General features: G+C 40.8%; 1 protein-coding gene across 1 annotated transcript in view; it reads right to left on the bottom strand.

Moving 5' to 3' along the window:
* prkcea (protein kinase C, epsilon a) overlaps window positions 1-15,683 on the bottom strand; it is a 41,173-nt gene extending 25,490 nt beyond the window's left edge. Inside the window, exon 1 of the mRNA XM_042397244.1 lies at window positions 14,385-15,683. Within this exon, the coding sequence (XP_042253178.1) occupies window positions 14,385-14,729 (345 nt within the window). The 5' untranslated portion in view covers window positions 14,730-15,683. The remainder of the gene's footprint in view (window positions 1-14,384) is intronic.
* Window positions 15,684-16,753: the final 1,070 nt, after the last annotated feature.

Genomic DNA, 16,753 nt, shown 5'->3' on the forward strand with positions numbered 1-16,753 from the left:
GGCAAATAAAACACAACTCTCTGCAGGGCTGGGTGCCACTTGGGAGCGGGAAAAACAGGAAAATATATTTTTTTCCGTGACTTTATGGAAGTGACCCTTTAACCTTCACTCAGGGAATTCTGTTGAGATCTGTATTATATCAGTTTTCAAGTTGAAAGCACCCTGTAAGACGGTAAATACATGAACATAAAAAAGGAAAATGTGGCTACGCAACCTACATAATATTTTCTGGAAATATGGCAGCTCATAAACAATAATTGATCAGCTATTGGCACTTAAATATTGTTTGCATTTGATGTGCCACATGGGACAACAGTTTAGTCAACTGACTTTTGTCACAGAGGACAATTTAACTTGCCAAACACAGGTGTAACTATTAACATTAATTATGTTGAGTGAAACGCTGGTTTCATGGTGCACCGAAATGAAATGAAGGAAATTAGTATCAAATAAGTATAAAACCACGTGTTCAACAAGCATAAACATGTAGAAAAGCCATATTTTCAACTATTTTGCCCGCAGTGTCCCATCCACTACTGGTATGTTTTACACCATGACAGCGGGCTGGTTAAGGTACCACGACACATATCCCACACAGAAACTTTGTATCACTATGAAATCGGGGAGATTAATGGGAGAAATTACCAAACAGGAGAACAGCGAGAGAAAGAGTTAAAAATAGACTCCTGTGAACATTGGGAGTGTTGGCAGGTAGCTAGTTCTTACTTTATTTTATTCTATTTTATTAGTTTTGTTAGATTTTTTATCTTTTTATGTGCACCACTCTCAAACAGTTTTTATTTGGGCTGCAACTAATTTTCCTTATTAATTAATCTGTCGATTACTTTCTCGATTAATCGATTAGTTGTTTGGTCTATAAAATTTGTTTTCCAAAGACCAACTTGACATCCTCAAATGTCTTTTGTGTCGACCAACAGTCCACAACTCAAAGACATTCGGTTTACTTTCATAGAAACCAGAAAATATTCACATTTGAGAAACGATTAATCATTTAATCAACTAATCGCTGCATCGTTTCTACTGTTTACATTTGTTGTGTCTTATTATCAGCTTGAGAGTTTTAGAGCCTTTTAGCTCATTGTTTTGTTTCGGTTTTTTTTTACCCGCCTGCTTGTTTTTAGTCACATCTGGCAGCTGTTTTTGATGGAAAAGCTCTGATAAACCCACTGTGCACTAAACGCTCCGCACCAGACAGACAAAGCCTGTGAACTTAGTAGAGCATTCGGCTTTTAAAGAGCCAGACATCTCCCTCAGGAGTTGGTGGAGAGCAAAACAAAGCTAAACAGTGAGTGAATATTGGAGTTTTTATTTATTAAGTGGACAGAAACTTGACTCCAAATGAATGTTCCCTGGTATCTGTTTGCTAACACATTGACCGTTTCATCTTAAAGTGACAATATGTCAATTTTGTGCTTCCAGCGTGTCCCTCTGCCCGCAAGTGGCCAAAAGATCAATTGATGCAGGTTTAAATATCAATGGTTGTATTAGGCCATTGCAGGCAACGATGCAAATCAATGAGCATGACTGCTTTACGGCAGCATTGGATTTATAAGATTGAGCATCAGCTGAGTTTTCGGGTGTTTAATTTGATGTATTAGTCAAAAATGGCTCATTTGGTTATTCCATGTTCTAGAAAACGCACTGAATCATAAAATGATGTCTTCAAAACACTTGTTTTGTCCGACCAATTGTCCAAAACCCAAAAATATTCAGTTTACAATGACATCAAATAAATAACCATACATTTGAGAAGCTGAAGTGAAGTGAATGTTTGGCTTTTTTTGCCTGAGAAAACTATTAATTGATTATCACAACAGTTTTTCTGTCAACCAACTAATTCAACCGACTAACTGATTAATCGACTAATTGTTTAAGCACTTTTAAAATTACATATACCGTGTTAGAAGATTTTATCCACGTCAATACCCCTGTTTAATGAATTGTAACGTGACTTGGATTTAACCTGCTGTGTAGAGACACACACACGTGCACTGTGTGGCTCCCCGCCCTGGCAACAAAACATGGGAGGACAGAGCTGGAGAATCTAGTTCGCCTCATTAATCTTGTTAGTCCAATTAGGACACTGATACAGCCAAGGAGACGGATAACTTCACAAGCCCCCTCTCTCTCTCTCTCTCTCTTTCCCTCACACACACACACACACATGCACAGGAAGCAGTGTGTGTGTGTGTGTGTGTGTGACTGGGGATTTTAAAATGGACTTCAGAGGGAGGTTAGCGTTAAACACACATACAAGCTTAACTCTCTTTGCGTTCGTTCCATCTCCGCGCATACAAACGTGCTACAACGACACACACACACACACACACACATTCCTGATAGAATAAACACACACGCACCATATTGCAGCAGCACAGAGAAGCACTCAACCAAGCAGACAGGCCACTCAAAGCTTGCATTATATCAATACTGTGGAGCTAACCCCCTCCCACTCTTTGTCCATCTAGCTCGCTATCTCTGCCCAACCAGACAGCTCTCTCTGTCTCTCTCAGGAGCGTTTAGTCTCAGTGACAACCTCCCACTTCCATCTGTCAAATAACAAATTTCGGCTTCGAGGGAGCTCGACCGCATTCACACAATAACATGCCTATGTGTGTGTGTGTGTGTGTGTGTATGTGTGTTTGCATATGTGTGTCCTTCTCTCTATCGGCAACTCAAGCATGTCCCCCTGCACGCACACACACACACACACACGCACATACACAGGAGGCCCATGCTGAGTGAGACAGCGTGAGAGTCATGCATCTTTAATGTAACATCACAGACGGCTAATAATGTAAGAGGAGCTGTGCTGTGTGGTGGTGGTGGTGGTGGTGGTGAAGAGAGGGAGGATGGGTGAGATTTGGTGCTTGCATGCAACATAGCCTGCCATCCAAACCCCCCCCCCCCCCCCCCCCCTCCTCCCCGGCTCTAGTGACAGGTCCGTCGGTCCAGTAGTAGTGTACAGTAACTACTGTAGAAGGTGGAGAGTTAGATTTAAAAGAATGGACGTTCTCAATCAAAGCACTCTGTCCGTTCAATCGTCTTAGACATCACAGTCATTCAAGGCGAGTGTGTGATATCCAGATGGACTGGCAGACAGCCTGAAGATCAGTCAGCGCTGTTGGATCAGTCTAAATGAAAACACACTCTATATCAGCTCAAGCTGTGGAAAGGAAGCCCTGTTGTATAAGGGCTGGCCGATTTGAGGAAAATATCGATTTTTTTTTCTGACTTATACTGCGATTATGACTTAAATTGTGACTCTCCAGCTCTGTATATAGAGCTGAAGTGAAACCGTAACTTTCAGGTTCTGCTCCAGAAGTGAGAAAATGTCATTCAAAATGTGACAAAGTGACATTTGTAGTTATAAAAATAACTATTAGTGCAGAGCCTTTCTTAACATGTATGTAGTGTTGACCACTCTCTTTGTTTAGACAAGGATGGCACTAAAAAATGATCTGATAATATAATCATCGTAGTCGCAGGTTAAACGTCGTGGCACGGCCAGACCATGACTGAGTCGAGGGGTCACGGTTAAGTTCGACATATCAGTAATAACAGCAGGACAAAGAGGGTCGTTTTTAGACAGAGTTGGTGAATTATATGTACAGTAATGTGCAAAAGTTTTAGGCACTAAAAGTAAAGTGAGGAAGCTTTCAAATAGAACGCTATGAATAGTTTTCATTAATCAATTCACTTCATACAGAGTTCAGTAAACAAAAGAAACCTAAATCAAACCAATATTTGGTTTGAGCACGCTTTGCCTTTTTAAAACAGCAGCAGTTCTCCTAGCGCACAGTTTTTCAAGGTTGCTTCTGTCTCTTCATGTAATCCCAGACTGACTCGATGATGGGGGAAGGGGAGGGGGGGGGGGGGGGGGGGGGGGGGGGGCAAAGGATCTGTTGAAGGACTCCTTGTTCTTCCTGTCGCTTAAGATAGCTCTTTATGACTCCGACTCTATGTTTGGGGTCATTGTCATGCTGTGGAATAAATTTGGGACCGATCAGACACCTCCCTGATGGTATTGTATAATGGATAAGAATCTAAAAACCTACAGAACTTTTGCACAGTAAAGCCAAGTTACAATGACATAAGTATCCTCGCTGCCACACCAGTAAATTTTCATGGGAGCTGTAGTTTTACACGTGCTAAAAATAAATTGTTTAACTGAAAATGGTGAAGGTTTCAACTTCTAAAAGCGAGTTCTGCCAATTCGTCTTAGAATATGGAAAGCAAACCCCAGGAATGCGTTTAATTTCTTCATAAAGAACCGATGAAAGAAACGCTGAATGAGGGATTGCACTGAGTTACAGAAGCTAGTGGGGTAGAGGCTAGCTGCTTACGTGACGTCATGACTTCAGCTCTCTGTTGGTGATCGACTCAAATGAGATCAGTGTGTATCGAGCACAATCATAAGCATCTCTTTCCATGAAAACTGTCAGATAAAGAAGATACAGTTGCTTGTTGTTGATGTCCCTCTTTTTCAAACTAGTCAGAGAAAAGTTAACTTTGCCAGTAAAAAGAAAGCATATATTTTTAAATATACTAATTACATTGACACACATGCTATATCTATTGGTAACAGCTACATACTGTACTGTACATGTCCAATAACTGCATTGTAATAATGATAAACTGACATAGCTCACAGTTCTGATATCTGACTGACATCCTCTGATGATAACGTTAAAACTGACAGGATGAGCAGCTTCAAGGCCCCGAGTACCAGGTCCTGATTCAGACCTTTTAATGTGATAAGCTTGAAACACTGATATGATGCACTTAATGGTCAAACTGGAAGAACTACTGTTCATTATCCAGCTGCCGTTTACACTCGTTAACTAGCGAGCTAGCTGCTAACTACATGTCTGCAAATGACATGACAATACAGAGTGGGTGTTTCATTTCTACTCTGTCCATGGCTAGAATAAAAGTTGTTTGAAGTGCATCTTTTTTTTGGGAACATATAAAAATAGACACTCTCCTGAGGTCACAAAAAGACAGAGGGGACGAACAGCGTGCGTGTCACCTGCCGTCCCAGAGCTCTCAAACATCCTCCCGTTTCTTCTCTTTCACTGAGAACATGGACGAAACACCCTCCAGCATACACACACACACACACAATCACACACACCAAAGGTTGACCTGATTTGGCATCAGTGGGCAGAGCACCGTGCTTGTCTTTGTGTGTGTGTGTGTGTGTGTGTGTGTATTGTCACTGTAGCAACAGCGCATCTTAAGTCCAGTCTGTCCTACTTAACCAGCAGGACACCAAGGGGTGGAGCCCATGATGTAATTGTCCGGCAACTTACCACGGTGAGGGAATGGAGTCTGGTGGTCGGAAAATGAAAGGGCCAGTGACAATACTGCTGTGACCTCAAGGATGATCAGAATCACATGTTGAAAACAGAAAAGCGGGAAGGCGGGGTCGAGGATTAAGGTGACACAATCCACTTACTTAAACGTGCAATGCTACAATGGTAATGGGTGATATTTTCAACTTTAGCTTGGTATTCTTCAAGGTAAAAAAAAAAAAAATACCATAAAGGCCAAATCATACCAGAAAATGGCAAAGCAATGTTCATCTACTACTGTAACCAGCAAGCTAATGGCTAACACGCTAACCAAGCCAGGGTCAAGCTAGCCCCTAACATAAAAATATAGTTTAACTTCTAAAGTGTCCATTTTTATGTTTCAGTTAGATTATGTCCATCTTTGCTGTCTGATCAGCGCGTCAACTTGTATTCTTCTGACTGATTGAATTCAAGTTGGGAACATTTGGGAATTGTTTTGCAGTCATTTTTGTTGGCAGGTGAGATTTGTCCATCTTCCACCTGACTGCATTGTCTGAATTCTTGCTGAATGTTACCACGACATGAAATGTAATAATTGGTCCAAATAACAAGCAGTCTGTTGATTTGGCCATTTCATGAGGGAAAGTTAGCTAAAAAACTAAAGCTAGCTAGAAAACTAGCTAGCACTGGCTAGCACTAGTCAACTAAGTTTCCATCCAAATGTAGCACAAATTTAAACCGAATACCAAGAAAATTGGCAAAAGAAGATTAAAATTGATGCTGGCGAATATCAAGAGCTGCGTTGTACGGATAAAAAGTTGGTGCTAATTTTCCAGTTAAGAGGCCAACCAGTAACGCTACAAGAAGACATAATCAAAAGAGCGCCAGTGAAACGTCAAATGATGAACAACAATGTAGAAAACATGATAGAAACACGGCATTTAAGTTAGTTTCATGTATTAATTGGAGGAGCGTCACAGTCATCTCCTTGCTCCATACAGATCTGATGTTTTCGTCTGCAGCTTTTTTTTTTATCTCTTCAGTGGACGTTTAAGTCACAATCTTCATGTACGTCATGATATATTCTCTACGTGTGTTTCCATTTTGCACCTAAGCCAAGCGTAAAAACCTTTTTTTGCGATATTTGGAGATTTTTTCAAATTTTCTGCATTTCCACTCAGCTTTTAGACGCAAATTGAAAATGTGAAAACAGGTAAATGAAAATGCACCTAATAACTCTCTAAACTCAGTGTGTCATTAACTCCTCACTGACATTTTGTTCTTAGCATTGTAGATCATTTCATTCAGTAGTTAGCAAGATCATTAGCAACTGAGCTAACAGGACAAGTTCATACATTTTATTCAGAAGAGTAAAAAAAAGAAAAGAAAAAGTATTCGTACAATCAACTCCTGTCTCATAACCGTCTTTAAACCATGCCTTTTTTTTGTGAAGCAGTTTAAACTCTGATAAATTGTAGGTTAAATAAAAGCGGACGGTGATACACGGCTAATAAGTTACATTAGCCTCCTCCATTTTGGACTCTCTGGTTCTTCGTTTCTTCAAAGGTCAACACTATCAAGATGGCTACGCAGTTGTATCTGGCTTCACTTGTTGTTGAACCACAACAAATATGTAGCCCGTTAAAAATAGCTTATTTAGGCTTAATATCTAGCGTCATTACAAGTCTGGCAATAAAGGGTCGCCATCTTGACATAATGTGTGAACCCCAAGTAAGAATAGTTTTCTTGTAAAGTAGTAATAAAAGTGATATGTTAGATTTTATTTTAGTATTTTTGTTTAGAAAATGCTAACTCACATAGTTTAGATGTTTTTGTACAATTGTGTAAAATAAAAAATCATTAAAACTGTTTTAATGATAGTAAAAAATAAGGGGATGATTGGCTGTCTTTCAGTCATTAATCCTGGCTGTGGTAAGTGTGAGCGTGTGAGCGTGTGTGTGTGTGTTTGTGTGTGTGTTTATATATGTGCATTGATGCTTCAAAGTGTCAAACAGTGGCTGGGTGACATCTGAAGTGGCCCTTGTCCCTGTGAGAAAACATTACACTGTCATCGTGTCTCTTGACTCGAGTCCACAGAAGCTTCCAGCAGCCTCACAGCTCTCGACCTCGAGCCTGAAATATTTACATGTACACAGAGCTTACTTCTACACCTCATCTCCTCCTCTCTCTCTCTCTCTCTCTCTCCTTCCCTCCTTCATCACAAATTTCCTCCTTTGCACAGCCTTGCCCTTCTCTCCTCCCCATAGCCCTTCTGTTTCCACCTTCCTCTGCTTTCTCTCTCTTTCTGTCTCGTCCCTGGGTATGCCAATTTCAAAAACCTTAAGATTTAAGAGTTTTTACATCTTTTAGTGCTACCTGGAACTGCTTTTAAGACTAATTTTAGAAATAAAGTGGATGCAACCAGCCTATTTCCATCTTTTTATTTATTATTTTCCTAACAGGAGTCATAACTGCAGATAATATTTCAATTAATTTAGCAGATATGGTGAAAAAAATGAACACATTTTGTAAATTATAACACTGTTGACATACAGTATGCATGGGTGTCATAATATCTAGCAATGACTACCACAATCCTGAAGATCCCTTGTTTAGATCATAATAAATATTAATATAAAACAACAGAGCAAGGAAAATGCATATACATGAAGTGATTGTTATTGTGTTAGGTCCGCTTGGAAACGTTTTAAGCTGGCCCAAGAATAATTTATCTCCAGTCTGTGTTTACTGACAGAACAAACTGCCTCATATTTAGCCCTAATCTCTCTAACACACTTATGTGTTAAAGCAACTGATGTTATTAACATGTGGCTACTGGTCGTCTGATTTATTACGTGGCTAGTGTGCACATCAGCTTTTCTTATCAGGACAATAAAAGATAATGACCGGTCAAAAATACACTATAAAATATTGTTTAAAAGACCAACTCATGGCTGCCAGATAATGTCTTCCTTTACTTCTAAGTCCTCTATCAATATTTAATATAAATGTAGTTATACATATTATGTATGTAAAGTTATATACAACACAACACCAGATGATATGGGAAGAGGGGTGTTTGTTTTTGGCTCATTTGTGGCTCTTTCATGTGATCATGTTCCCTCCTCCCTACTTATTGAATCATGGCGGATGGAGGGGAAAAAGAGATTTCAGTCTGCAGTTGGTTACATCAGTTTTGTAAAAGGTGCCAACAGAAAACCATTAAAGCGGCAGCCAAACAACAAAACGTGACACATCTGTCACAATTTTAACGTCATAAAACATTTCATTTGACTTCAGTAACTACCAAGATCATTTTGGCCGAGACAGTCGAAGTCGCTCTGTTAATTCTTCATAGTCTGCCTACAGCTTTTTATATTTATATTCTGGATGCTACTATAATAGGTTTGGCCTATTTTTATATTCATATTTATACCAAATATAACTCATCAGCTTCATTGCAGGGACTCCACATAAATATTTACAATAACATCTGTGAAAGCAGCCAAATGTAACCTAAACTGCTTATTTTGAAGCGAAAGGTGAAAGATTTGAGCCAAATGGTCCATTGTAATCATCCTTTGCATTGCACAGCTGCTGACATACCATAGTTACCACAGGAATGTACAGACAGTGTTGTTTACAGCGGTATGTGGTTCACCTCTATACGAAGGCGAAGCAAGCCAATTTTTATTTATATAACACATTTCACTACAAATAAACCCAATGTGCTTTATGTTCAAATGTTTATACAAGAGGTAATGTACAGAAAACATAAACTACCGTATGTCGCACCATAACAGGATTTGGATTCATATGACTGCTCACATAAAATGCAAATACTACCTTAAACTGTGTGCGCCCCAACAGGTACGCTGTGTTAATGTTGATCTAAGGAGTAGCTCCACATTGTGATGAATGATTATAGGCACATTTTGGTCCACAGCTTTTACTGCAACTAGTGATATTATGGCTTTGACCTCAACCTCAAAACTTTCGCTTTTTGCTGTCAGATAAACAGTTTAGATAACTGAGTTAAACTTGTTTAAACCTGTCTGAGGCTTGATTTTGGTTTGCCCAGGAGACATTGCTGTAATGTTGTGTTGAGCTGAGTACCTGCAAACACAATCTCTACAATAATGCTGGTGAGTAAAATGGAATTTTCTTTAACGAGTGGCCATGAAGCACAAAGAAACCTTTTCTCTACCTTTGAAACTGTTTCTCTACCTTTGAAGGCCTTGAATTTACATTATTCTGACTTCTCAAAGAACCACCGAGGCACCGTTCTTCGTTGTTTTTCCCTCTCTTCTTACCCACCTCCACCCTCCATCTCCCCCCAACTCTCACCTACCCGTTTCTCTCTCTCTCTGGTGTTTCTGTGGGTGAGAGGCTGTCACCAAGGGGACGGGCTGTCATTGTCACCATGGGGATGGGCTCCACAGAGCATCTCAATTACTGAGTGGGACAATTAATAAGCATCAAAGCCTGGTTAATATTTCACCAGCGGAGCCGAGCAGGAACCCGGCCCACAGCGCTCGGCTCCACCAGAGAGATGGATGGAGGGGTGGTGGAAGACAAAAGAGAACAGGAAGCAGAGAGGATGAGACTAGTGGTGCTGAGACAAGACAGCGAGACAGAGGAAGATAATGAGAGGAGATGAGTGAGGCGGCAGAAGGGTGGAGGAAGTGAGAAAGACGGAGCCGAAGCCTCATGTTCCTCTGAACGGCCATTTAGTTAGACTCTTATTTTTATTATTGTACATTTTCCATGTTTAACTGACATCACTGTTCTGCTTTCTGTCATGATCCTTACCAAGTGTCTTTCATTTTTCCCATTAAAAGCTTTTTTGGGAGTTTTAGTTTCACATGTCTTGACTTCCAGGAGTTCTTCCTCTGGGTTTTGGAAAGCACTTAACATAAATAAAGTTTATTATTAGTGCTTAGACAAGTAGTCGATTCAGAAATTAATTAAATTAAAATCTAGGGAGAGCACGTCAAAACTATTTTGATTTCAATCTTAAAAAATACCAAAACATTCTCTGGTTCCAGCTTCTCAGATGTGAACATTTTCTGTTTTTTCTCTGTTTTATTTCATCATAAATACAATATATTTTAGTTTCAGCCTGTTGGTTGGATAAAACAAGCAATTTGAAGATGCTACCTTGAGCTTTGTGGAGCTGTGATGACTATTTTCCACTATTTTAGGACATTTTATAGGCTAAAATAATCAACAGATTCAAAAACAAAAATCATCTTTAGTTGCAGCCATAATATGTTTCATGATTTAGGATATTATCTGGAAATTCAATTGAGCAACTAAATGAGGATGTCCATTTTTGGCTAATTCGGCGTATTAAATACCGGATTTGCTGCTTTATATCATTATAAATTGAACAGCTTTTAGATTTTTAATGGTGGTTAGAAATTGTGATGGGCATTTTCCACTGTTGTGTGACTTTTAATGGGCTAAACAATCAATCAATTAATCACAAAAATAATCCACAAATTATTACAACTAATTAATAGTTTGTCAGCCCTGTTTATTACACTGTTACGTTTTATTGGATTTTTTTTTTTTGAAAATGGCCTCAGTCTAATCTATCAATACATATATTAAATGTGCATATTCATTTAACTTAGATGCAGTCTGTGAATGTTTTACATTAGTGCTTGTGGTAAAAGATTAAAACTGTTTTTATTGTAATGTCTTTAACGCCAGCAATCATTTTCTGGTCCCTTTTTATTCTTAAATTATGTATCTTACTTTGAAAAACACAGTATGTAGCGAGAAATCACTCACAATGAGCAAAATGTTGAAGAGAAAAACTTCATCGATACTACTCTGACAACCTATTACCATCTATATTATACTTCCTTCCATCTCCTTATTGAGTCTGAACTTCACATCCGTCACTCCCCACTGGAGACTGAAGAGTAAATTAATGTAGGAGCATAAGTGTAAGGAAGATGAGAGAGGATGAGGGAGAAACAGGAAGCAGAAGTAATGGAGTAATGCAGGGAGGAGGATGGAGGGGAAGTGGGGGGAGGTGGTGGTGGTGGTGGTGGTGGTGGTGGGGGGGGGTGTGGGGGGGGGGGGGGGGTAGTGTGTCGCTGTGAGGCAGAAGTATTGACGAGCCGGCTGTCTGATCAATGGGATGTGGTCGATCGACAGAGTGATCCATACGCGCTGACCTTACCCTGGATGGCTGGGGGACGAGGTGTGTGTGTGTGTGTGTGTGTGTGTGTGCGTGTCTGCCTATTTATACGCCAATGTATGCTGATATACTATAAGGTTACATAACCACACATCAATTAAACCCCTCCTAATGGTCCATACTGTTTGGTTTCGCATGCTTTAGTCTATTAACTACAAATCATTTACACTTTTTAATTGTATTTATATATATTAACAAGCACTCAATAACATTTTACACAAATGTTATTTCCATCCTTCTAGACTGCTGCTGATTTTTATTCATTTCATTACAGGATGAACATCAGCTTCAAGTCTGTGATAGGTAAATTTTCACAATGAGCCTTTGTTTGTCCCCTTTTTTTTTAACATTACATCATGGTCATATGTTAATCCAGCTGAGAGCAGGGTCTGTATAAAAAAAACAAAAAAAAACATTGTGACATTAAAGAGAGTGTCTTCAAAGTAATCCATGCTCACATCTGCTTTACCATGCAAAAAAAAAATTGCATTTTGGCAAATAAATACTGTAATATTGTAAATTAAACATTGAGAGTTGAGATTCAAACAGGTGTAAAGTCTCTGTCAGTTGATTTTAATTCTGTACTGGTATAAACTGACACCAATGGCTGCCTGGAAGGTAGAAAATGATTGTAATAACTCACAGTACGCTCTGGAAAGTGGTCGGCAGTAATGTAATGTATATGTAATTTGTTGCTAATGGGCTAAATGCAAACATGTGGTTATTTAAATTGCACGTCCTTAGCTCCCAGAACGCTTGTCCTGACATCACCTTCATCAGGCTTTCATGTAACGTAAAGCGAGACGAGATAAAAAACAAAGCGTACAAGTGGAACGAGATCACATGTTACAGCTGAAGACAAAACTTGCCGACCCAAAACAAACAGCTCTTTATCCCCCTTACATACAGATGTACATGCGGCGATCCGACATCACAGTCCTGACGCAAATGAGATTATTTGACAAGAAACCATAACAAATGAACGGAATTTCAGTCTTTCCCAGAGCTGAGTTACAGTATGTGTATCTCTCAACCTACAGTCAGAGGAATTATAAAGCAGGTTGAGGATGAAGTCTCACAATATGTACACTGTTCTTTAAAAATTGAATTCTAATAAGGAAAAAGACAGGGGCACCTCCTATTCCTTTCTAGTCCAAAGAGAAAGGAGGAATGTGAGGAATTGAGGAAGGACGACTACAGGCTGGACCTGAGATGCCCAAATCAGATCTAATACAAGTCCAAACAGCTCCTGTGTCACCGATAGAGGAGGGAAAGCTACTGGATTAAAAAAAAAAAATGGCAAAACGAGAAGCCTCTGCCACATAAGTGCAGAAGTAAAATACGACTTACATGACCGTGTCAGAGAGCAAAAAACAAGAGCAAGACCGGAGTGGAGAAACAGCATTGAGACACACATGCAGTTTGACAACCGACGTGTGCAACTGATTTCACAGTTAACTAACACACTGCTGCGCTGCCAAACAAAGTGAAAGAAGGTGGTGGTGGTGGTGATGATGATGATGTAAAGACTAAATGTATCATCAGAAAAGAGGAAAGGTTTCACATTTAAAGAGAATATTTTTGGTAAGGTGTTTATGACCACAAGGCCCAAACAATTAAGACACTCTAAATTCCATAAACAACAATCACCAATCTGATCTGCCAGATCAGTATCAGCCCCGATAACGACCGTATTATGGTGGTTGGGTGTCAGCCAATACTGACAATAAATACAGTTTCTTAATTTATAACATTATTAAAAAAAAATCACTGTTTACACTCATTCAGATTAAAGTGGAAACGGACGACTTTTCAACCCTGTTAGCTCTTCTCGTTAGCTACGGTAGCTAACGGGGTTGAAAAGTCGTTAAACACTCATTAAGCCCTCTATAAATCAAAAGAAAGTTTATTCAGGTAGGTGCAACTAAAATGCAGCGTACACAGATATAAGTAGTGTGTCATCAGATCTGCCTGTGCAATATTCCACATTTATCACATAGCAATAAGACAACAGAAAGAGGTTGGCCACCTAACTAATTATTATGAAATATAGCTACCGGGGAAGACAGAAGCGCTATCCTCTTCCTCTTTTGGTTGGCGCACTTCCTTTGTGCCGTAAATCAAACCTTCATTTTCCCAGGAAATCGTACCCAGCAGGGGAACCGAGGCTTATAGGGAACCAATCTAAACGCCGAATGTGTCATTATTCTTATGGCCGTTACACTGTGAGATCAACATTTACTTCATAATGATAAGTTAAAGCAAAAAAAGTTGTTTATTCCCACTTTAATATTGTCTTATTTATTCCAGTGAGTCCCATGCAGTGAAGCAGCTGTTACACAGATTTTAAATTTGGGAAAAAGAGAACAATGGTAACAATTCAGTACTCAGCAGTGGTAGTACAGAACAGAAAAAGTCAGATCAGTGCATCCCTACCCATGAGCAAGGCATTTAACTCCCCAGAGTGCCAAGGAAGGAAGGAATTTTTTGAAGCAGGACATGAACAATTTGGTGTCTTTCCTGCGTGAGTAAGCTTAAAACTACTTGGTTTGGGTTTAACTCACCCAAAATGTATCTGTGTACGTGACCAGATTGACCCGCTTAGGAGCCACTGGGGCCAAAATGCACCACATTCCCCATTCAGCAATGCTGAACTGGCCAACAATGCAACAGAAGTTGTGTTGCAGCATCTGTATGTTTCAGAAACTGGGGATCCTGTTTTGTTTCAGGGGGTCTGTGTTTAAATTTCATTTCACCTGCAGAAGCACATGTTGCAAGATGTTGTATCTACATGCAAACCCTGGTGTCAGGACATCGAGACATACTCAAACCATCACATATCAAACACGTACCCAGTCTTCATAGTGCCTGGTTCCGTTCTGCAGCAGGTCCTCCAGCTGGATGGTGCAGTTGGCCACAAAGTCGTCGTATCCGATGGGCGCATCATGGAAAACAGACAGCTCCAGGCTCCTTCCTTCACGGACCTCTGTGCAGAACTCCTGGTGCCAGGCGGGGCTGTTGGTCTTGGTCCTGGTGGCGGTCTGGCCCAGCCGAGTCTGGTCCAGGTTCAGAGCAAGGTAAGGGTCCAGCAAGAAGGAGCCGCTCTTCCCCACAGCGTGACGCAGGGCCCATGGGGTGGGCTTCAAGTCCACCGCCTCACACACTCGCACCTTCAACAGGCCACTGAACACAGGCATGGCTGCAGGCTGCTGGGATGTGTGTGTTAGTGTAAGTGTGTGTGTAAATGTGTGTGTGTGTGTGTGTGTTTAGGCTAGTCTGCCTGTTCCTGCTCCTGTACACAGAGTGTTTCCTTCCAATGAGCGGGGTCACTGCACAGTCCTGCTACATCCCATAATGCCGCTGGCTCCTTGGACTCTCAGTGTCGTACAGCCATATCAGAACACTGTGTTATGCACACACACACACACCACACACACACACACTCACACACACACACACACACACTCACACTCACACACACACACACACACACACACACACCAGACACACACACTAACAGTACAGCTGATGGATCCCCAGTGGGCTGAAAAACGCTGTACTAAGGCAGACTCACACCCTTCAGAGGTCGGCTGCAGAACACTCTCCCACCCGAGAAGCTGCCTTGTTTGTTTATGGTCGGTCCCGTGCGCCAGACAAGATTCCCGTTTCGGCGGAAACAGGCCGGGATATAAACGTCAGTGAGTGGCGATGCGGGTTAACGGGCTCCGCTTGGGTTCATCTGAAGCCACGGAGCCTCCCCACGGTCCTTGCGTGCCTCTCCTGGGTCAGGGTGGGAGAGAGCGCGAGCAGCCGCGCCTAGCCATCCGGGATTGGTGCTCCGTTTCCAGCCCGTCGCGGCTCGCTCGCTCCTCTGTGGGATAATCTCCTTGCTTCGACCTCACGGTAACGCGATATTTGCGCGTACTCTCGGAAAGGAATGCCTTTTTGCCTCCCAATGCAGTCTTTTTCGGGCTCACGAGCACCCCGAATACATCACGGTGCTACGCTCCCGTTGGTTTTTTTCTCTCCCCCTTCTCCTTTCGGTCTTTGCGCGCGCCCCCTGTTTCCCGTCGCCTCTCTCCTGAATCCGTGAGTGAGCGCGAGCTGCAGGAAATGCGCAAAACGCGTCACCCGCGCTGCCGGGCTCTTGCGCCGGATGAGAGAGAGAGATAGGGAAAGAGAGGGAGAGAGAGAGAGAGAGAGAGAGAGAGAGTGTCTGTCTGTCTCTGAGTGTGTGTGTGCGCGTGTGTGTGTGTGTGTGCCATGTCCAGACAGCCAGTAGAGCCAGTCAATCAGTCAGTCCTTATGCATGGTCACAGACAGCCAACACACACACACACACACACACAGTAGTGTTTCCATCACTTCAGAGGACGTTACATTGATTTACATTCATTTCCTGGAGCCATAATCCTAAACTTACCTTAACTTTAAACAAGTTTTCTCCCTACAAATAGTTATTTATCTTAAGATGACTTGATTTTTGAGGAATACTTGGACCACACACACACAGAAGAGGAGAGTCTGAGGAGACAGAACAAATATTATGACGACAGTATTACAAGTTGCTTGAGTATCCTGAAATATTGTGGGTAGATGAATAATCAATGACAAAATATGGTGTCTTCACACTATAAATTGCTTTAAGGATTTTTACAGAGGCGTGATGCTGTTTTGAGTGTTGCTGTAACAGGAAGCCGCCTAAACTGTGGGAGTTTGGGCGGCAAAGCCCAAACTGCAAGAACTTCCTCAGGAGGAACATCTGTATGTTATTATTATATATTTACAATATGCTCTATCTCTGTATTAGTATAATATATTACATACCTGTATTATTACACACCTATGTACCTGTTATGTTGTTAATTTCAAGTCATTTTCTGTACAGTTTCAATGCAGCAACACCAACACACAACATCAATACACAGTATATACTTCGACATGATTGTAATGTATTATTGCTGCAGTACGGCTGGTTATATTTCTAACACATCTTATCTGCTCTTTAGTTTTAATCTGTATGTTTGTGTGTTTATATGTATATATAATATATTTATACATTTACATGACATTTCTGTAGGTTTTTGTTTTCTTGTTGACCCCATTAAGAGTAGCTGTTGTGTGTTTTGACAGATAGAGATTTAAATGAATAAATAATGAATAAACTTGCATTACCAGTCTACAGATTATAATCAGGTACTATCATCATTGCACAGTATCG

This window comes from Thunnus maccoyii, chromosome 20, assembly GCF_910596095.1.
Source record: "Thunnus maccoyii chromosome 20, fThuMac1.1, whole genome shotgun sequence".
In the NCBI taxonomy this organism is placed as follows: domain Eukaryota; kingdom Metazoa; phylum Chordata; class Actinopteri; order Scombriformes; family Scombridae; genus Thunnus; species Thunnus maccoyii.